The following is a 22,731-nucleotide window of genomic DNA, read 5'->3' on the forward strand; positions in this document are numbered from 1 at the left end:
TGTGTCTCCCCCTCTCTGGAAGAGCTTGGGCAGAAACCAAACATTCGTTCTTCAACTGTGCCTTCCCCAGCCTTTCTGCTGACAAGTCCGCTCCACTTGCAAAATCTATTTTCTCATTAGTTGTCTCTCAGTCCCCCAGTGACAAACAGTCTTGAAGCAGAACAGGCTTCACGAAGAGGACCTGTGAGTCAAATCCCAAACCACCCTCTTCATGCATGTATGGACCTGAATTCCACTCAGATGCTCAAACGAATCAAATTGTACACCATCTGTTTATTTTTTTTCCCTTCTAAATGTCCTTCTAAGGTTCGTCCTACCCTGCTAAGGCAAGAGTGACATAGTACATCCAGTGGTGCTGTTTTGGGTATCATTTGAAACAACTCTCCCAATCTTATCAACCGGTCAAAGTCACAGAATGTGCAGTTGATCTCATATTTTTCAATGAATGTCATATTCCCTGTCCATTTTAATACAGTTCTCGCTAAGCTACTACTATATGAATATCAGGGAAATTTATCACAATACAAAGGGCCCATAAAGGACTTTTCTTTTAATGAACCAAGATGTGATTTGGGCAGAACAAAGACTACAGGGAGACAGATGTGGAGTGAATTTTGTACAGAAAGATTACATAGCAATAAGAAAGTCTAAATCAAGCACCTTCACTGTAACTTTTATATGCATCTAAGGAGTCCTGTCTAAAGATCATTATGAAAGTTAGGAAATGAAACATTCATAAGATAAAACTGTGTCTTCTGTCCTGCATGCATATGCATCACAATGGTGAACAGTATAGGACTAAACTGGTTTTAGAATGAGCAAGATTGGGTATTATTCAGTCTGTAGGATAAAAGGCATTTTTTTTTGCCGAACTTGGAAAGTGTTTAGTGAATGGCGACGAGAGTTACAGCTAGAGAAAGGATAATCTCCTGAGTATGATGGCAAGAGCATTTCCATCGAGAACTGCATTGTACCATTCTTCTTGCTATAGTCTCCTGCATCTCAGCCAAATTTTCAGAAATTATTCTCCATTTACATTAATCACTTTCTGGTGTCCAAAACCAGACACAATAGAGCCTGATACACAGAAGATCTACTCAGAGACTGCAGCTGAAACCAGTGTTAGCAATGCCCTAAAACCAAAAAGTGCCGAGTACTCTCACAGCACAAGCTGAGCATCTGAAACTTTAAAAATATGTTTCTTTCTCATATGTAAAAGGAAATAACATCTCAGAAAGTATTGTAAAAATAAAGGGGTTTACTTAAGTTTTCTGATATCGTAGTTATAAGAGAAGAGGCCATGAGAATATTTATAGTCATGTCTTCAGAAGAAAATTTGAATAAAATCTAATATAAGACAAAGAAAGTAATTAATTGCATACGTACCATTGATCGCGTATGAGGATTTGTGCATGATTATACTGCTAGAACTATCTTTACTCATACATACAAGGGAGCTAAATGGAAGCTCCTGCAACAATTTTAATTATTTAAATTTTAATGCTTGATGTTACAATTCTAAATTTCTAATAATATGCTAGTACATTGCCTTTTGGTTTTGGTGGGGTTTTTTTTTTTTGGTCCTACATATGAGCTACTGTAGTTTTTTAAGTGTTTTAAGTAGAAATATATGGTACAAATTATATGAGAATCAGTAAGTTATAGAAAAGTACATTGCTAAAGCCTGCACTGTTCCGTACTTGATTTATTATGGCCTTGACATGAGAAATGTTGCAATGGTAAACTATTCTCTGAATGAATTGAGAGGTCTGTGTTTTCTGGGAAGGAGGAACAATATCTAAATTGACAGTGAAACAAGATTTACCAAATACCTTTCAAGAGAACAAGCTAGGAAACAGGAGTTAATGCTAGCAACAATTTAGATGGCTTACTTAATACTCCTAGTAGAGATCAACTATTTTTTTTGCACTAGCCAAGCGACAGTGGGCAGCTGAGAGAAGGGCGTGTCTCAGGAAAAAAAAAAAAAGTTTTTTTGCCTATTTTCTATTAGTTCATATTTTATGTAATATTATCATGTCTCTCTAAAACAACAGTCAAGAGCTGGATTAGCACAGATGGGGTGCTATCCCCACCACATTCTCCCCCAGGGAGAATAACTCACTGAAAGGTACTGAAGTAAGAAGTGACACACTGCTGCTGCCTGCACTGCCTTGCTCTATTTTATCATATGAACACTATTGTGAACGTTTCAGTGCCTCAAATTTAGGCACCTCACTGAAGCAGAGTGATTCAGACCGCCCGTGCTGAGGACCCAGCTTCACCCTGCAGCTAAAAGAGAGAAAGCTTTGAAGAAATCTGTGCTTTTATCTACATCAGCAAGCCGTGCAGTGCAGTAGGAGCAAATCCTCAGGGTAAAACACTGGTGATGAGAACCCGACATCTACACTATACATATTAAAGGCTTTGGACCTATTCTGATCTGGGCCCGTGGATCTGAATATCTAGTAACAGTTGGAGCACATCTTCTGGTTACCCAAAAAAAGAGTCCATCTTGTGTTCTCCAAGACCGCTCTGTGATGTGAATCCAAGCACACCAAGTAGAGACAATGGGGAGTTTTACTTCAAAAGCACGTTCCTAATTCATACTGAAATGCTCATGCAGGTACATTCTCTGAATGCTTCCAGAGAATGATGCAGAACATCTTAATTAGAAGTCTTCCCTTCTCCACTGACTACAAATAGCTACAATGGGAAAAAAATAAAAAAGACATATATTTTGTATTTTATTTTCATGTACTATAAGAAGAAAAAAGAAGACATACAGACTATAGAAACCTATATACTTCCAAGGGAAACTGCAGGGTATCCATACACCCATACACCAAAACACCAGGCACGGAAGTGCTTATAAACCTGATTAAGCAGATGCCTACATACAGCTGGGATTCAAAGTGCTGAACACTTCTTTTTGGGCGACAAACACACACAGGAGACTAGCACTCTTCTGTCTCAGCAGCTTAATGGCTAGCAAGTTGAAGTTTCTACCCCAAAACAGACAAAGCAATTGTTGGAGGCAAAGGGGGCTGATTTTTTGTTTTTACAGAGCTTATGGGGTTCTTGAGAATAAGCTGTCTCAATCACTCTCTAAGGTTGTAGTATCTAAATTCTACATAAAGTCCTTTTAAGTTCCAATTTAGGAACATATGCATAGGTCCTGCATAAGCAGACTACAGGATTTGCAATAAAACACGTGTAATACAGCCTCCACTCCAGGCTTCATTTCCAGGTGGAACAACACCTTTCATTTTTCTTGCTTTTCTGTCTGCTAGTATCACACATCATTTCATACACTGAGACTCTCCAATCTCACATACATAGTAAAAAAATGTTGTTTCATAAACGTCAAGAAATGAATAGCTCTGCTTTAACCAACTGTATATACAGAGCTGTACACATACACATATGCACTTCACAAATATGATACAGAATTCCATCTTTAATAAATCTCTTCCAGGATTTTACAAGTATTTGGAAACTGACTGGCATCTTAACACATTAAGAATGTATTAAAAAAAAATAAATCCCTTAATCTATGCTTAAATGGAAAACATCTTGGAACACGGCTCTTTATTCTTTTCCAGATAGTCATCTTCTCTTCATAGCAGGAACGTATACTGAGAATCAAAACCTTTAAAATTGCTTTTTCTTCATGGCATCATGAACAATTTATATTTAACAATTTCAGTCTTTGAAAAATGTACTCAATTGAGTGAGAGTGATTAATTATGAGAATCAAAGCAACTGCATGGAAGATTTGTTGAAGGGTCTAATCGCAACTCTGAAGTTCAAAGACTAAGAATACTGTCAGAAATACTCCAACAAGCACTTGTGCCTGATGAGATTTCTTAAAGTAAATACAGTTCTACAGAATTCATGTGCAAAACATGCAAAAAACAAATAAAAGCCTCACATCTGAAGGGAAGGTGCTACATGTCACTTCCTCCCCATCCCTCCCCATGCTGCTGTGTGTTGTTACAATGCACCTCTCCTCCTTCCCCGTCCTTTTTATTTCCCATTTGCTTTCCTTTTGATCCTATCGCCAACAGGCTTCCAAGTATATTTCATTTCGGATCCGCCTCTTTTACTTGTCCCCTAGCATCATACGGAAATACAAATTCAACCATCACCTCAGTCCACTTTACAAACTTCTTTCTCCTAATTTTTTTCTTCCCAGTCCTGTTTCTGTTTCTTCTTCTACCAATATCTGCTCATGAATTGTAGTGTAAGAAATAGTTTTAAACAACAGTGGTCACAGTACCTGCTTCAGTACGTGTATTTGTATCGCTTGTGCCCAGAATCTGAATCAGTAATAGCTACCAACTTTCTGCAAGGAATGTGGAAGTGGATTTTTAATTTTTAAATAAACTGTTTCCTGGCTCTACAGATATACAGCATGATGCCAAAAAGCAGAACTCCAGACTGTTTTGCCTACCTAAGTTAGCAAAATAGTTGTACCTTGCCCAAGTGTGGTTTATATCATGATTATAAAGGCAAATTAGTCACAGGTAAACAAGGTGGTGCGGAATACCACCACTATTTAATGTTAAACCCAGAATATAAAGTAAGAATAATTTTGCTGATGCAGTAGTTTTCACATCACACGGGTTCAGATCATAACCACAATATGCTACCATGTTAAATTATATTTTTTTACACATTAAAAAACTGGTTTGATGCTTCTTTCTTAAAATTTGTTACTAAATTTCTTAAAATCTGTTACTAAAAACACAGTTAACATAAAAAATGTCAACAAAGTCCACACCTGTTGGCCATGTGCAGGCCAGGAGGGGAGATTAAAGTAGCTGAAAGTAGATCAGTTAGCCCTGTGGTGCCACACATTATGTGCCTGCACAGTCTTGATTTAGACTGAGATTGCATCTGCCTCTGGTGTTCTACACGTTTAGGTAGCAATGGCTTATTTATTTCATGCATTATTCTGAAACTGCATCCTTACCACTTTTTCCTTTTGGTAATAAAAAGAGAGAACTTGTACTTTTTTTTTTTTTTTAATAAAGTAAGTTTTTTCCAAAGCTCACACGTCTGTTTAAAACAAAAAAAAAGGCAAAGCTTTGGCAATATCATATTAATTTCACATTTGGATTTGATTAGGTTGGTTATTTTTCAGTGTTATTCAACAGGTTGAAAAAGTTGTTGGCAATGCCAGATGTCTCTGCTCCAAACTTGGTGGAGTAATTATGAAATAATAGCATTAAAAACTGCCATGATAATGAAAAAAGTAACTTGCCACTCCCCAAATACAGTATCATCCTTTTTATCTTAAAAGTCAACATCATGGTAAATGGTGGATTGCTTGGAGCTAGCTTATTTTCACTGCAATTTTGTCAGGTTTCAGTCTAGCAGAATGTCATTTTTTATTCCTGTATTCTCAAGTGGATTTTGACATTTCTGACTACAGCAGAACGGCAAAGACAGTGCCTTTTCAACAAATCCCACCACTTCTGTCTTGCTGCTGCTTTTGCCTTGTTTTGTCCTTTGTCTATATTCTTCCGAACGTGCTAATACTGGAGAAGGAAAAATACATCTGTACTCTTATTTGCTATTAATAATTTTTTATCCTTCAAACATGAAGAAAAAAAGGTAATAAACCTCTCATTTCTAACATCCTCATGTGATGTTCTATCCAAATTCATAGTGATCTTACCATCCTCTTCTACTCCGCAGAGCATTATTCTCCACACAGTATCAAACTCCTGAGTAAGGCGAGAGGTGCTGTCCTCAATACAAGTAAACATATTCTGCACAGGAGTGGTTAAGGGTGTTCTTAAGGTTACATTCCTGACATTCTATGAAGTTCAGAAACACAAGTAGGTAGGTAGGTAGGTAGGTAGGTAGGTAGGTAGGTAGGTAGGTAGGTAGGTATGACAGGTCGGCTGGTCTGGCGTCCTGAGCTGCAGGTCAGGTGGGAAATCCCTACCTGGGCCACGTCAAATCATTTGCAAGTGGGCTGCACGGCTTTTCAGATCCCTCTCAACAAAGGATGGGAACTTACTGGTTTTAAGTGTCACAGTCTAAGATTAACTACAGGGACTAAGTATAGTGGGGTCATAAAATCAGAATTTGGAAACAAGATTCTGCTACTGTAAGAATTTAAGCAAAACTACTACAGCAACACATATGCCAAAGTTATAAAAGTTTACTTTAATTATTGCTTCTTTTGCTCCTGCAGATATTGGTGGAATTGGACTGTGTTCCTCTGCTTTCACATAGCTCTGCAGAAGCAAACTTGTTTGCCTCATGCTTTTGCTCCTCAACACTTTATTCCTTCACAAAGACTAAATGGACTCTTCTCCATATCTCCAAGGGTAAAAGTTTTCTAACATATCAGTTTAACTACTGAGCAAATAACTAAATTCTCCTGTCCTAGTTTCAGCTGGGACAAAGTTAGTTTTTCTTGTTGATATGCTGGTAACACACTGATGTTTATAGCTGTTGCTAAAACAAGGACTTTTCAGCTTCCCATGTTTTGCCAGCGTGCAGGTGCACAACAACCTGGAGGGAGCACAGCCAGGACAAATTTGATTTAGGATTGAGGCCCAAATTGGCCAATTGGGGATAGATGGCAATAAGGAGGGAATTCATACTTAAAAGTGAAAGCAAAAAAACAATCATCTCAGAAAGCCTCCTAAGTCCACCCATCAGCTTTTCACCGAGTATCCACCTCCTCAGTCACAGTTACATCTATGTCACTGCATGAGAAACGATTCTTTATTTCCCACATCTGCCTATATCACAGTTCTGCAGTAAGTCGAATGTAGACATATCCCGGTCCTCCCAGCGCACTCTGCATCCTGCTTTCTCTGAAAACCAAATACATTATTAGTTCTATGTCTTTTATTGCTTTTCTCATTTTGTTGTTACAAAGCTCCTCTGAAAATTGCTGTGCAAGTCCTAAATGAATATAATGTCCTGAATGAATGAGAATATAATGGTGTTAATCACAAAGGGAATCTGTTCTCATTTATTTTAACTGTTCCCTGAAATAATCTTGCCAAAATGCTTTTGGTCTTGTTAAAGTTTCATTTTAAATACTTACTTCGATTCATATTTACATACTGCTTAAATTGATGTTTGTGTGGTTTTCACGAGAAGACGTCAAGATGTAGGAAAACTCACTAGTGAAGGTCACCAGCGTACAATCAATAGAATCATCATGTCAGGTATATAGAATTCATCAGAACATAATTTCCTTAAACTTCATGATATTTGGAACACCTCTTGCATTTTGATGAGCAGCCCCTGGATTTCTTGAAAAGGAGCCCAATTAAAAAATAATGAAGCTATTTTTTTCTGAAACGGACTCATTATCCTGGTGGTTTCCAACAGCAACTTAGAGCTCAGTGTTATATCAAATTATTTTGTGCCTGTTGGCCAGCAATACCTTTGCAACCTTCTAAGGTGCTTCTGAAGTCAAGCAATTTCCCCAGGAGAAAAATTTTAAAGCTGCTGTTATTCCCAGCGCCGAGTTTGTTTCTAGGCTCAGAAAGCAAATAAAACTTACAGTGGAAATAGACAGAACCCATGGGATGTTTGAGACTTTTCTCTCTTTTACCTTAACCTCAGTGGAACACCTTAAGAGAAGAATAGCTTCATCGTCAGCAGAGAACATTAAGATTGCTGCTGCTGATTCTCCATGGAGTATTTTTGTTAGTTTGTTTGTTTTATAGTATTTTTCTTTAAACAACATATTTATAGGATACAAAACGCTAAACCCTTCAGCAGGGGTCTATGAGGAACCACTCTGCACCATCATCCACTCCTGCTAATAAGAGAATAATAACACCTTCCAGGAATGCCTTCTGTTTCATGCTCATGTTTGAGGAAGAATAAATCATTTCTGGAACTACAGCCTACCCAAAACTTACCTTTAACATTATTCATGTGCATTCCCAATAGTTACACCCTACTGCTTTTTCACAAAACCCTCACTCTTGCAGAGAACAGAAGTACTTCTGCATAGGCTTTCACGTCGACTTGGCACCACTTTTTGAGGATCTTGCCCAACGGGAGTGGGCAATATGTACCTTGTGAAGCCATAAGCTTGCCTGACGCAAAACCGATATATCAAAAAGGGACTGGGTCTCCTGGGAACCACGCACCAAAGGGTCGGCAGCCACCAACACTGAGAACCATGTTAATCCATACTTGAAGAAAAAAGGCCTGTTACCACTACGGACAAATCATAACAAGGTGACAGCAAAACGTAATTCATTTTAGTTTGTCTAATTTAGGATAAAATGGCCCAAGCAATAAGCTTGCCATCAAAACACTTGGAAGATTATGCCAGAAGTGAAAGCACTTGTCAAACATCTTTTAGATTATTGCTGACTGCTTGCAATCTAGTATTTGATTACTAGTAATTTAGATAACATTATCAGCACAGGAAGAAAGTTGGAATTGTTTAAATATTCCTCAAGAGGGAAAAAATAAGGGGGAAAAAGTTCTTCTACGCTGACCAATTTTTTTTGACCAATCAAAACTTTGTTTGAGCCTTTTTTTAAGAAAAGCTTCAAGATCAAATAGCAATGTCAGTCTACTTCAAAGCTACCTTATGTTTAAACAGATTTACTATAGACAGCGTTCTCCTTCGCAAAGAAAAATAACTTTGACAACCTGCTCTCCGTCTTTTCTACTAAAATGCTCTCGCTTTGCATGCAATAATTATTTCTTAGGCAGAAACAGAGTGAAGAAACTAGCTAGCTGAGTGCAGCCGGCCTCAACTCACAGAAGGGTTCCAGATTCAGGATGCCAGTTTCAGTTTCTTTTCCAGTAGCTACCTTACACAAAAATATTTATGCATTTGTTGGACCAGAGCCGGAGAGAATGTTTCAGCTCTTTCAAAACAGTGTCCTCGGATGTGTGGACAAACAGGAGCAAAACCAAACACCCTCTCTGCCTTAGTGAAGATGCTATTATTTATGCACAGAGGAATCGCATCAGAAGGAAAGATTGCATGCATCCCTCCAGAAAGGACCTCGGAGATGTTCTCCCAAAAGGTGAGGAGTGAGGATTCAGATCTCTCACTCAACAGTATCACTTGCAGGAACTTCCTCCGAGGTTAGATTCGCTGACTGATTGCTCAGTTGTTGTGACCACCTCTCCTCGGGCATCATATCCTGGAGCCTGAAGCACCTATATGAAAATGTTATCCTGTAAGGCAGGAAGCTGCTTAAAAATAAGAGGCTGTATCAGTAAATACAGCAGTGGCCTAACTCTTTGTGGAAGCAATAGGTGTCCCAGCAAATGCAAGTAATGTTAAAAAATGAATTATCTGTTATTTTCTTCTTCCTTTGAAATACGGAGGTGTGTACGTGTCTCTGTAGCATAAATATGAAATAATCCCTGCAGAATAGAAAAGAATGATTTAGAAAGAAAAGGAAGAAGAGGAGTCCTCCATATGCAACTGAGAAAATATTGTGAATATATTCTTTAGCTTGCCTTTGCAAATTAACTCCTCTCTGTTGAAAGGCATGCATGCAGCTCTTTTGCAAAATCAGAGAGACCAAGATGTTTTTTCAACAAAAAATTGTTTGACTATTGAGTTCCTGCTATATCTAACACATCCTGGTAAGTACCTTTGCTCCAAAGGGGCCCAGATGATTAACACTTGCAGATCACAGCCGGGAAAAAAAAAAAAGAAAGAGACAAATATTTGTGAAATAAATATTAGTAATGTTTACAAATTTGCCTTTCATATGACAAATATCTATTAACCAGAAAATGTGGCTGCTAGCTGTTTCTATCACCTCCCCAAGATGCTTATTGTTGAAAATTGTGAATAACTCATCTCATTTTTGCCAATTTAAGCTAATTAAGATTGTATCTCTGTATCTCTATATTGAATTAACACAAAGGTATAGGAACTCTATGTAGCGTTTTGAGAAGTTTCATTCTCCTACATCAGTCCTTTCCACACGACTCATCTGAACAGTCGTTAGGTGCAACAGTTTGATCAGCTCCCAATATCAGGCAAGACACAGAACGGAACAAAAAGATTAGCACTTACTTATCAGCCATTAAAATGATGATGATGATGCTAATTCGCCAACTCCATCAGTCCTTCTAAAAAGATTTATTGTCTGTGCTGTACAATAACTGTAATAATGATGTTGAAAGGACCATAAAAAATAACCTTAGAGTATACAAATCAATAGCAAAGTTACGTGTGTGATTCTTTAGCCCAACTGGATTTATGACCTGCATTGGATTTATTCAGCATTACAGACTAGAATCTGGATGAAACTGCTCTTAACTATATAATTTTCTTCATCTTGAGTTTGATTTTTGATGGCATTTCAGCTAAAAAGGACAGGGAAATTCTGTAGAGTTTTGTCTTCTGTCAAAAGCAGATTTAGCTTGAGAGGTCCATTGGGCGTGAAGATAATGGCAATGACCATCCTGCCATCAGAAAAATGGAAGTTACTCTAGAATACTTGAAGAGGCAAAAACTAACAATGAAAGGAAAACTATGAAAATATTAAAAGGAAAATCGGACCTTCACTTATAATTCAAAAGTCATCTACAGTGTTACAATGCACCTTAGAAAAAAGCTGTCTGGTATATGACACAATTTCAGCAGTTTTGTTGAACGTTAGGGGCAGTTTGGGTACATGGTTATATGAACGTATGTACATATGTTCACACACTGCAGACATAATACTTCTGTGCATTCTTCTCAACTGAAGAGAAGGTATTAGTCTCTTGGGCAAATCGTGAGAAAAGAGCAATTAAAACCCATTCATCAGATATGGAAAAGCTCCACTTGAGCAATAATCTGTATGTAAGTGTTCAGGTATTCACTAGCAACCAGATTTTGGTCTACAAGGTGCAAAGAGCTTGTGGTTTGGCCAGTTTCTGTACTGAGCAGAGACTGCGCTCTAGACAATGATTTACAGTGTCCAGCTGGAGTTGCTTTAAAAAGCAAACTCACACTCTAAATTACTAATTAACAAGGTACCAAGATGCTTCCACAAAAGATCCATCAATTATTTTAGTAATCGCAGCAGGATATGAAGCTGGTGTCCTTTAAAAGGACAATTAAAAAATTAAAATTTTCATATTTATTTGTACTACATTTGTTATTTACATAACAGAAAAAGCTTTAAACAATACGTACATGACTGAAATTATGATTATCTAAGTCTCATGAAGAAATATTGGCACAAATATAAAATGGAAGCTCGCTACAGACAAGACTGTCCCTTCTTTTCTTCAGTGCTTAACATAATTAAATTCTAATTTTGAATTTTGATCATTTACTGCTTTACTTTCTTTTGTAAAAAAAAAAACCTGTAATTAAATCTCAATCAAATTCTGCTCTCAGCTGCATTCAATGGAAACAGGCAGAAATCAGATTTGGGGGTCTTTAACTCAAAAAACTAGTAACAGAAACGTGCACATGCCCCACAACCAATCTGATTACATTCAATTTATGCATGGCTTTTAGCATGCTGTCTCAGTAATTAAAGAAGAAAGAGGCTTTGGAGTTCTCATTCAAAGAATGGTACGGGACTTCTGAAGATCAGCTTTAAGAACAAGCTAATCACTGTTTCAGCATTCAATCTCAGGAAGCCATTTCTGGGAGTTCTTTCACTTCATCAGCTGTGCTACATTGCAAAGACAGGTGTTTGTATTTAATCAATTCATTTTAGTTACATTCCAGGTATTCAATTAACAGTACTCATTGCCAGCCCATAGCTAGCATGATGGACCATCTTGGAACAGCAGTGGCCAAGGAATATTGTTCCTGGCTTTTCACCAATTCAATAAATAAAGCTCCCCTGCGTGGTTCTTTTAAATACTTTCATTTTTAAATTAGATTTTGTTTCTCTGCTCAGAAACACCTAAATCTCTGTTGAGCCAACAAAACCTATTTTGCAACCTTGATTAGCATGATCTGTCTGACCTGCTTTTTTTTTTTTTTTTTTGCAGCTGGACTGCTAGCAGAGGATAGACTACTTTACAAAATAAAATTAAAAAATTATTAAGGAAATTTTTACTGTGGGCCAGCTTTGGCATTCCCTTTTACATGTTTGAAACTGCTTTAAATACAGTCATGAAATGCAAAGTTTAGACCAGATATGAACACTATAAATTGCAATGACTCTAACTGGTTAAAGAGAATGTGGTCTGAGTCTGAAACAGTTCAAGAGGTATTTTCCATATTTCTTTACAACACAGACAATACTGTCAGACAAAATGACATATAGCTATTTTCATCCAAGGAATCTAAATGGCTCATATGCAGTATTATCTTCTATGTTAAAGTTGTAAAGCCAAAAGCTAGTATCAGAGAAATAAATATTTATATTATGTGTTTATACTGTGAATCAATTTCATGTAACTAAATAAGATGCAGTCACTGTTTGTACTTACAGCTCCTTTCTCTGTGAAACATTAGGTCAGTTTAAGAGAAAAGATGGAAAACCACTCAGGTTTAGCCACTGGACACTGGATGCTCATCATCTCTTGCCTTTGATTTGTCACTGCATCGATCAAGCTTTTTAGGGACTAGCACACACTTAAAAGCAAGGGTTCTCAGAAATTAAAAGACATTCAAAGACTGTTCAACAGTTTCTGAAGTCTGCTGACTGATGGCTGGATACTTTTGACATGCAAAGAAGTGTCCTGCTACTGATTTTAACAATTTATATCTCAGCACTACTATGAGTGCAATTTTATTTTATATGTCAAAGCTGTGTATAGCTGGGAATGGGTATCCTCAGGTCAGAAAAGATTTAAAACATGAAAACAACAATAAATAGCAGTATATAAACCTGCAGTCTAATAATCCGATCCATTTGCCTCATAAACCTCAAATTTCTATGTGCCATAAAATCAGCAGACACCCACTAAACGGACCCCATTAACTACCACACATCAACATGATAACAAGCAGAGAGCTTCCCTAAGGTAGTGGAGCACTCTCAGGGTGATCTCTCAGCCCAGGCAGATGTTCAGCTCCTTCAGTTTTGGGGAACAGATGACTTTGCTGGTACAGCTTTTCAAACTCTGGTTACACGGTTAGAAAGTCAAGTGCAAAAGTGGGGATAACAGCCAAGAATGCTCAGCTGCTGGTAGTTTCTTCTCAGTTATAAGAGTACTCTACTACTGGCGCATTGCATTTTGCTGCCATGTGAGAAAAGACAGACGACCTTCCTCTTCCAGTTTCATGATAATTGTAAGCCATCTACCTGGAAGCCACCACTCAATGGTGAGCCCCTTTCTCATCATGACTTCAGGCACAAGTTCCCACATATTCTTTTGTATAACTTCCAGATCTTTTTTGGTGGGTTAGCTATCCGATCAACTTGCTGGTCCAGGTCAGCGTGTCAGACGGCTAGTCCTGATACAAGAGAAGCGGCCAGAGACAGGAACAGGGAACACACAGTTTTTGTGGCAGCCAACTCCCATGCAACAGAGTGAGGTGTAAATAAAAGCATACTTTGATAGTCTGGACCCAAGCCTTTACAACATTTTGTTTTAGATTTAAAGGAGGTGTAAGCCAGGAACTCATAGCCTGCTCTCTCAGGTTATGGAGCACATAAAGTTATGATGAGAGACAGAACCGTGTGAAAGCTGTGTTGTTCTCTCTGCAACGAGGCAATTACATATTAGATACTGAGCTTGGATTATTGAGAACGGCCCACTTAGCAGAGCAACAAGCTCTGAAGGAACCGTTCAACAATAGAAACGTCAATAGATCTTGATCAGAACTTTTTCCGTTCTGGAGCATGATCAGTCAGGCCGTCACAATCTGTTTGAGATGAGATGTTTTACCACTTAAATGGTGAGAAAAAGGAGAAATCGACAGACTGTAGGGACCAAGACCAAGTGGGACATAAAAAAAAAAAAAAGAAAAAGAAAGGGAGCATGTCTGCTCCCTCCCTCCTTCTTTGCACTCTATTCATCCAAATCCTTGCATGAAAGCACTCTTCCAGTCTTTTTCCCTTCTCCTAGACAGGGCTTTAACTGCGTGAAAGGTCTTAATACCTAACACAATGAATGCAAAGTGACTCAAGCAATGAGAGGAAGAATTACTCCCATTCACGTTTCATTCATCTTCCAGTAACAGTCCTTTCTCCAACAATTCATCTCACTCTATATTCTCTCCCCCGTTCTCTGAGTCGGGTTTTTGCCAGCCTCACTACCTCTATCTAGAGCTGCACATTTGGACTTCGAAGCCACGGATTGCTACTTTCAGAAAAGGCTATCCAAAACCAAAACACAGATCAATATGGCATCTTCTGGGCAAGAGAAATGGTTGTTCCAGATTCCAATGCTGCAATCATAAATATCAATGCTTTGCCCAAAATGTTACTTCTACTACTTGACTGATATCACCAGAAAAACAAAAACTAGACAAGGGCAGCTCAAAGATAAACATTTCCTGAAGACAGGAAACCAAATACTGAACTGAAAAGAACCTATAGGAGATGTGCAGAGGACCTGATGGGAGCCTCCCTGGCTGTGACCATCAATCAGCACCATCGGACTCTTGGTAGGATAACAGTGCATAGAGATCTTTTCCTAACAGAAAGACTTCACTTTTTAAAAAATAATTCTGTTTAAGAAAGTAACTTCAGTTTCCTATATTAATTATTGCTTATGGGCTCTCAAAGCAAAACTCCAGGGTCATAAGGGATATCGCAGATGTATGACATGAGAACTGTAGTGAGGCCTTCACAGACTGTATTTTGCCAGATCTGGAGTACTTCTACAAACCTCCATAGTTCTCACAACCATGGCAGTATCCACGCACGTTCTCACACTACACCGTACTACACTCTGATATCCAGATGTGCAACAGCTTCATTCCATGCATTGACTTCCATCCAAAACAAACTCAGACAAAAGCCAGACGAGTGTCCCCATCGCCTTTAGTATGTTAAAAATTCAACATACAAGTCAGATGGATGTGGCCAAAAATATCAGAGAAATGTGTGGCTACCATCATAGATGTGGCAAGAGCTACAGCTACGGAGACTGACAATCTGTTTCTGGGAACAGAGAGGTCTAGCTTTTGATGCAGAGGGCAGGTTATATTACCTACTGCTTAGACAAGCATCAGGCTTGAACTAATTAGACTCCTCAAACAGCAGGATTAGCGCAGCTGACTTAGCCTTTGATCTTTCTGACATATATGAACTGAGCCCTGTGTAGTTTTTTATTGCGCATATGTTTGCGTTCATGTGCGTTTGCACACGTGTTTTTCAGACAGAGTCCATAAAACAAAGTTTCAACCCGGTTTGCAAATACCCGTCCTGGCAACGTGCAGCTTCTCTAGCCCTTTCAGTGCTTAAATGCGACTCTGAGGCCACTCCAGGTAAAAGCCGTGATTTCACCCCTGCGCGCACACACACGCACAGACACGACTGCGTCAGTCTGGGAGCGTATCTGATTTAATGTAACAGCCCTACAAGGCACCTGTTAAAAGCAGCTGAGACTTCCACTTATTTTGGGAGATTTGCCCTGCTGTTTTAAACCCAACAGGTCAGCGAGCAGGACTGAGGCTCCATTCTTAGTCGAGTGTCTGTAGAAATGCTTCTTTCAGGAGGAAAAAAAAAAAAACACAAAACCCCTCAGCTCGGGATGCTGGACACCCGTTTCACCTGCAGCTCTGCTGGAGACATGGTTAAAAGGCCATTAGATGCGCAAGGTGACAGACCTCGCAGGCGAGGCGAGCCGGAAGCAATCTGCTGTTTGCATTAGGAGTATCAGCCCTCGCCGCTTCTTTTCCACGGACCCAAAGCAGCTCCTGTCCCAGATACATCGACTCCAGGAGGGGCGGCCGGCAGGTCTCCATCGCGGGGCCAGCGCTGCGACGTACAGCCTCCTCCCAGGCATGCAGGCTCCTACAGCGGGCTGGCGGGATGCCAAACCCTCCGTACCCAGGGGCTATTAATAACCCCCGACTTTGCCGACCGGAGACTCGCTCCACTGGGCGTGGCAGAAGGTCCCTCGTAGCCAGCAGGAGCGCGGGAACCTCTTCCGCGGCACCCGCCTTCGAACGCTCCGTGCCCTCCGTTGTTTTGCCAACGGAATAAAGTACCGCTGCTTCACTTCGCTGGAAGGAAAAGGTCATGTTAGCCGAAACAAGCTCACTGGAGAGAGCTGGCGGTCTTTGTGCCAGCCTCCTGTAACGAGAGCTACAGCACTTCTTAGTAGGGAAGCGTGTTTTTTGGATGCGTGCAGGAGCTCTGTAGCTGTAAGTAGTGACGAACGCGCACCCTGGTTTCAGTAGGTTTTAGGCTGGTTTTACATACAGAGGAATCAAGTGCTAAGGATTTTACCAGGCATATGTTTTCCTGCCATCTGCAACACATTTTAAATTCCTTTTGCATCTTGTAATGTGCTCTCTCTGTTTAGCATAATAACTATTCTGCCTTTAAACACCAACCTTTATATGGTGTTCTTAGGAATTTGTGGAGAAGTGTTAATTCTTTTACACATATTTAAGCTGCTAAAATAATTACGCTTGGTAGTATGAACAGTCAAAACCACAGAATGAAGGTTCCCTTCCCAGGGAGATAGCACCCATTAACTAGGTACGAAGGGGAGCATACAGTCATAGTTCATTGAAAATGTAATTTCATTTTGCTAGTAATGGGAGTGCTGATACTTTGATACTGTAATGGAGTTTTAAGCACCATGCTTGTTATTTCAACTAGAAACTTTAATGTAATTATGCATTTTTACTTTACTAAGCAGAAAGGAAGATTAGTATGCATAGTTTTCTTACATGTATCGTGGGGAATAAGACAGAGATCTCAGAGTGATACTGCAAGATGCTCAAGTCATTCAAAAGAAATGGCAGGTGGTAATTTTAAAGACAAATTACCCAGAAAAGCTTTTATTGTTGATCACTTGTTATAAGATTTGCCATTTGCAAGTAATTGTACATTCAGCTGAAACTGACCTTTTATGAGAGCCAAGTGGTAATATAAATGAAATGAATATATTCTTTATTGCAGTAATATAAAAAGAATGGCCTGAGCTTTTAACATAGTGCTTGACCTCTCTGGTGTCTGAACACCACCTAATCTCAGGAGTATTTCACAACAGCATATGATGAAGTAAGTACTAATACAGTATTAGAACAGTTTAATACATTAGCGCTTAGAAGCGTAGAAAATATTATAGCTTTAGGTATGCTTTTTGATTATAAATCAGACTAACAACAGAAAGAAAAAAGATGATTAGAGTACGGTACACTGAAGTTCATCATTACGCTAATTATTAAAGCATGGTCTTTTCTATTTTAAAGTCCCTCTTTCCAAGATACTCTACCATAAAGTCACATGGGGAAACTCCAGATGCTGAGATTTAAAATTCTCAGTCAAAAATGAATTATTTATAAGCATTAAAAACATGCTATTTCCCCTCAAAGGCCCTGATCTTACAAACAGCACCTCTAGGTTTAGATGTGCATATGTAAGCTGTGTTCCCTTTAAAGGCATCAGTCAAATACAAACCAATAAATATGTACAAAAGTGACAGCAAAGCCAGGTCTTAGAAAAGCTGTACTTCCTCCTAGCTAAATGCACAGGCAGGTTTATTAGTGTGCACCATGCACTCACAACAGGAAAATAAGGGAGGCCGTAAGGGAGGGTGACCAGAGAGTCTCTCGATGCTGCAGTTACTGAAATTCCAAGCAGAGGTGAGGAGCAGTCACACACAGTGTGGAGGACACTGCTACTGCAGCGCTAAACCAGGAAAAGTGCAAAATTTATGTGCGATTCCGCATCCGTCTTCATTGTCGTCACTGAGATCAGGAGTGAATTGATCTCTAATGGCCCAATTCAGATTTCACAAATTTGCATCGATTACATTATTGATTTCAGTAAGGCTATTCCTACTTTACACTCCTGAAATGACCACACAAGGTGTCCGTGAACCCTCATTTGCCTCCTGCTCTACAGGCGCTTTCTTCACACAACTCCCAGGGACAGCAGCAGAGAAACAGAAAAAGAAGACATTAATTAAGAAGCGCTTTGATATAGACGCAGTCAAGAGGATTTTCCGCTGTTCTCCTGTCAATCCTTCATTACATTTTAGAGCTGCTTAAAGGAAGGGAAAACATTCAGAAAGAGTATGTTGGGAACATCTGACATGGACTAATAGCTCAATTGCATGAATGACTACTGAGTTCATTTTTATTATTATTATTATTGTTATTATTATTATTATCACTTTAGAGCTACAAGCAACTGCACTATGTTTGCTAGCTTTCTTCAGTCAACGTCTCTGTGTTATGTCAGTATGAAGCCCATTCATCAAAGCACAATTTCAAGTGACTCCCGACCTTCAAAATGAAGGGTTTGCTTCTGCTTTCATTTCAGTTACTTTCACTACGGTGTCTCTGTGTTGCCAGAATCTCACGTCATTCACTATCTGCACAGGAGAACAAAGCTCACTAACTTCTTATGCAGTATTTAGAATTTAACACCTTTACGGTTGGACGCTTTACCAGAACACTTGTAGTCTTTCTCTAAATACATTATTATTCAGCATCTAGTGAGAAGGGAAAAAAAAAAAAAAAAAGAAAACCAAAAGCCAAACCCAAACAAAACCACAACCTGCCAAAAACCCATACCCTTCACCTTTCAAAATCTGTAGATCAAATGGAATTGGAAAGGCATAAATCAGACACATTCATTACTGTGAAAGAGACAGACGTTCACTTCCATTCAGAAAACTTTAAGACACGGACACACACCACCTTTAATTCTGATGTTTCATTTTCATAGCTTCCCCTAAGATGCTGTAAGTTATTGAAATCACAGTTAGAGTTAAACAAGTAATGCTAACAGATACGTGCTGTGACTTTTCCCTTTTGAACTGACTTTCAAGCAACAGATTTTCCTACAGCAAATTATTTCCTGTAAAGTCCTTAGGAGCTCCACTCAGTGGTCATGAACGCTGGGTCACAGCAGCATGAGTCTGACAGTTCAGCTCTTCTTCACATGCAGGATACTGCACAGCAGTTCTACGAGAGGACAGATTTGAAGAGGATAGCCCAGCACACACCACAACCTACTGCTACCCACCCTGCATGTGACTGATGCATAGAATCAAGCCCACAGCAGCATATTACGTATACTTCAAATTTTCTTCCTCCCTCCATTCCTAGGCAAAGTTCCTTTATCAAGGACTGACTTTGACAACCTATGTTGGAAACCAACTTTATACTCTGTACTCCGGCATAGGTTACAGCACTAGCATTTGGTGATCAGAGAGGACATCAGGCACAGCAGGTTGATTACAAACAAATACTGTATAATTACATTTAACAATGTAGCACTGTTGTAAAAGCATAGCAGACAACCGTAATCCCTTATTACCAACTTCAACACATTTCACTGGCTACAAAATACTGTAGGAAAACCTTGCCTTGCACTGAGAAACAGCTTTTAAAATCCGCAACTTCTACCTTCTCCATTCAAAAGTGAGTGTCAGTATACACAATTTTACAAAACTTAGATCTAACAAGTTTGGCTTTGCAGTTCCCTTCAACAGAGGGGTACTTCTGGGTCTGTAGCCTCTCTAATTTACAGATTCTTCAACTCTTTGCGTCAGTGCGTAGACGCTTTGTGTCAATACATACACACTGCCTCTTCAGTTTATCAAGTTTCCACACCCCCAGCTAGAAAGTAGCTTTTCAACATACAACAAACGAAAACATACGACTACTGTTAAATCAAAACACATAAACCATACTGTGCATTACTATTTTCCATCATAGTATTAAACCATTGTTGCAAAATCTTTTGAAAACACAATGTTTGTTCAAAAATACGACTGCAATTGAAGTTCTTTGAACTGTTTAAAACATGAGGCATTTGACAGACTACACTTCTTTCACGACAGTAACAAATTGCTCCCTTAACCAAGTCCGTATGGTGGAAAAAGACAGAATGAAAAAAAAAAAAATCTTCTGAAACCTGTATGTTGATTGCTTTAATTAAACTTCCGACATTGCACCGGGTTACCAATAGGTAGCTTTCACCTTAACAAGAGCACATGCTGCACGAACAGTTATTACAGAACCTCTCAGCCCCGTACGAGAGGAGCGTACCCAAAAACACAACCTAAAGCGATGCCAGTCTTCCGACAGCTGAGTAGCTGCAATAGCTACGCAGAACTGCTCAAAAGTTGATACACCAAGTAGTAACAAGGCAGATAAACCACAAAACAAACAACTTGTAGCAGGAAGCTCAGAAAAAAATAACTCCTCTCTGTATAAATCATGTACTTCTTAACCATAAAAGTAAACGTTACTTATGAAGCTTAGCAGGAAAGTAATGAGTTAGCTATCATGAGTCTTTCAGTACCGATACACGTTAGCAGAAACTTGCAAATGTTGGGATTCCTTAAAAAATGCATGGCAGTTTTGCATTGCACATTCAGAAAATGAGACAATAAAACTCTGTGAGCTGAAAGCAACAAGTGTTTACCCAAAGTTACCAGAAGTCTGAAATTCACTACAAATTTTTTTTTTTTTTTTTTTTAATGGGACAGGGCATGTCCTACCACTCCATTTCAAAGCAGATGGAGTAACAGTATGCAAAGGGAAAGCATGACTGCATATTCAAAGGGTCTGTGGCTCACAGGAGAGATTTCATTATTTAATATAAGTGATGAGCAACCTGAAGAGAAATTTTAAAAAAAGAGCAGAGAAAGACCAGAGAATCAGTGAGCCCAAGGGACAACGATGTCTGTGGAATGGTTATACACATAGGTTCTTTACTCTCCTGCCTAGACCTAAAGCATGGCAGTGGGTCAGACCTATGTGTCCGAAGGAAACAACGTGGCTCTGCAGAGATCTGGTCTGTTCTGCCTTGGCAGCATGGAACAACCTTCCCTGTATTTTCGTGAACTACGTCCTCGCCATCCTAAGATTTTCCACACTTATCATTCCTCATGTAAAGTGCTAAATACTGCACAGTGAATAACTGTGGCTTTATTTCACCTGAAGGAGGATAAATCTGCTGCTTCCAACTTTAAAAAGGAGCAAGCAAACCGAGGGGGATCTAATTCACTCTACAAACAGCAGGACCTAACAGCAAAGTGCCAGTGGCAAAGCAGAAATTTTTCTTGAGGGCTCGAGCAGTGCAATTTAAGCAGCCCAAGCTCATGCCTTCCCATATAATTTCTCTCTTTTTGTCGTGCTCTCCGATCGCTAAAGGATTACCTGCCCCGGACATATTTTTATTCATTCAGTCCCAAAGACGCAATATGGATAAGCTCGTAGGGAAACGCAGGAAAACACAACCACAACAACAACAAAAAAAAACACCCCAAGATCTTCGTCGGCAGATTGAGATATAACCTGTTGTAGGCATGTTTCAGCAGAAGGAAGAGCGAAGTAACAGGCTGCCTGGTGTCTCCGGCGGCGAAGCCGGGTGTGTACGCGGGGGCAGCGGGTGGGTGTCTCTCCCCAGCAGCCGGTGCCTTTGCTCGATTTGGGCTGCAGCGGAGGCGCCCGGCTGCGCCTCCGAGGGGCGAGCTGAGCTGCCCGGCCGGGCTGGCCCCCTCGGAGGGGCGCGCCGGTCCCCGGGGCCGCGGCGGTGGCAGCAGGGTCCGGGGGTACGGGGGGGAGGCAGGACTGCCTTCCTCCCCCCCACTCCTCCTCCTCCTCCTCCTCCTCCGCCTCCCTCGTGCCCTGTCACCGCCGGCAGAGGAGAAAGTTATTCCCCCGCACACGGCGGCAGCGGGGGCAGCAGCCACTGCGGAACCGCTTTCTGCCTCTCGCAGCCCGGCTGCAACTCTTAAGAAGTTTCTGCTGCCGGCGAACAGAACCGCGGCTGAGGCTCGCCCGCGCCCCCCTTTTTTCTTTCTTCTTTTTTTTTTCCCCTTCTCTTTTTGTTTTAATATCCCCCTTAGTTTTTATGTTTACTTATTCAATTATTTACACACACACACACGCCTCACCGGGAACCCCCCGGGTACCACCCGAACCGGCAGCGCTGCTCCACGCCGCGCAGACAACGCGGCAATCCATAGCCCCGCTCCCGCGGGGAGTGCGCGCAGCCTCCCGCCGGCGCTCCCCGGGCTCCGCGGCCCCCCGCCCCGCTCCGCCCGGCCCCTTACCTGCGATCTCCTGGTAGGGCACGCTGGCCAGGCTGAAGCCCTTGGCGCTGTACGCCTGCCGCACCTCGCCGCAGCTCCGCGCCTTGCCCTCGGCCCCCGCGGCCGCGGGCGGCAGCAGCAGCGGCAGCAGCAGCGGCAGCAGCAGCCCCGTCAGGGCGCAGCGCCGCGCAGCCCCCTGCGCCGCCGGCATGGCGCGGCGCGCAAGTCCCGCGCGGCGCGCAAGTCCCGCGCCGCCGCCGCACCGTTGCGCCGCCGCCGCGCCCCCCGGCTGCGGGGGCGGCGGCCCGGGAGTCCCCCGGCCACCGAGGCAAACTTTTGCGAGGCGGGGGGGAGGTGGGCGCGCACACACACACATGCGCGCACGGCGGGGGCAGGAGAGCGGCAGCCTCGTCCCCCCCGGCTCCTTCTCCAACTGCACGGCGCTCTCGCCCCCCGTTAAAAAAAAAAAAAAAAAAAAAAAAAAAAGGAAAATAAAATTTAAAAAAAAGTAAAAAATCTGGCTGTAGGTTGTGAAGACTGAAACCGCGGGCGCGTTGCTGCGAGCGGAGTCCCGGGCCAGCGGCAGCGCGATCGGCCGCGGAGCTGCTGCGCCTGCCGCCT

General features: G+C 41.0%; 1 protein-coding gene across 2 annotated transcripts in view; it reads right to left on the reverse strand.

Annotated features, from left to right (window-relative positions):
• GPC6 (glypican 6) overlaps positions 1-22,486 on the reverse strand; it is an 800,550-nt gene extending 778,064 nt beyond the window's left edge. For both annotated transcript variants that reach the window (XM_086611390.1, XM_086611383.1), the window contains exon 1: positions 22,132-22,486. In XM_086611390.1, coding sequence (XP_086467516.1) covers positions 22,132-22,486 — 355 coding nt within the window. The remainder of the gene's footprint in view (positions 1-22,131) is intronic.
• Between the last annotated feature and the right edge of the window lie 245 nt (positions 22,487-22,731).

Source organism: Tauraco erythrolophus, chromosome 1 (genome assembly GCF_009769465.1).
Source record: "Tauraco erythrolophus isolate bTauEry1 chromosome 1, bTauEry1.pri, whole genome shotgun sequence".
NCBI classification, from domain to species: domain Eukaryota; kingdom Metazoa; phylum Chordata; class Aves; order Musophagiformes; family Musophagidae; genus Tauraco; species Tauraco erythrolophus.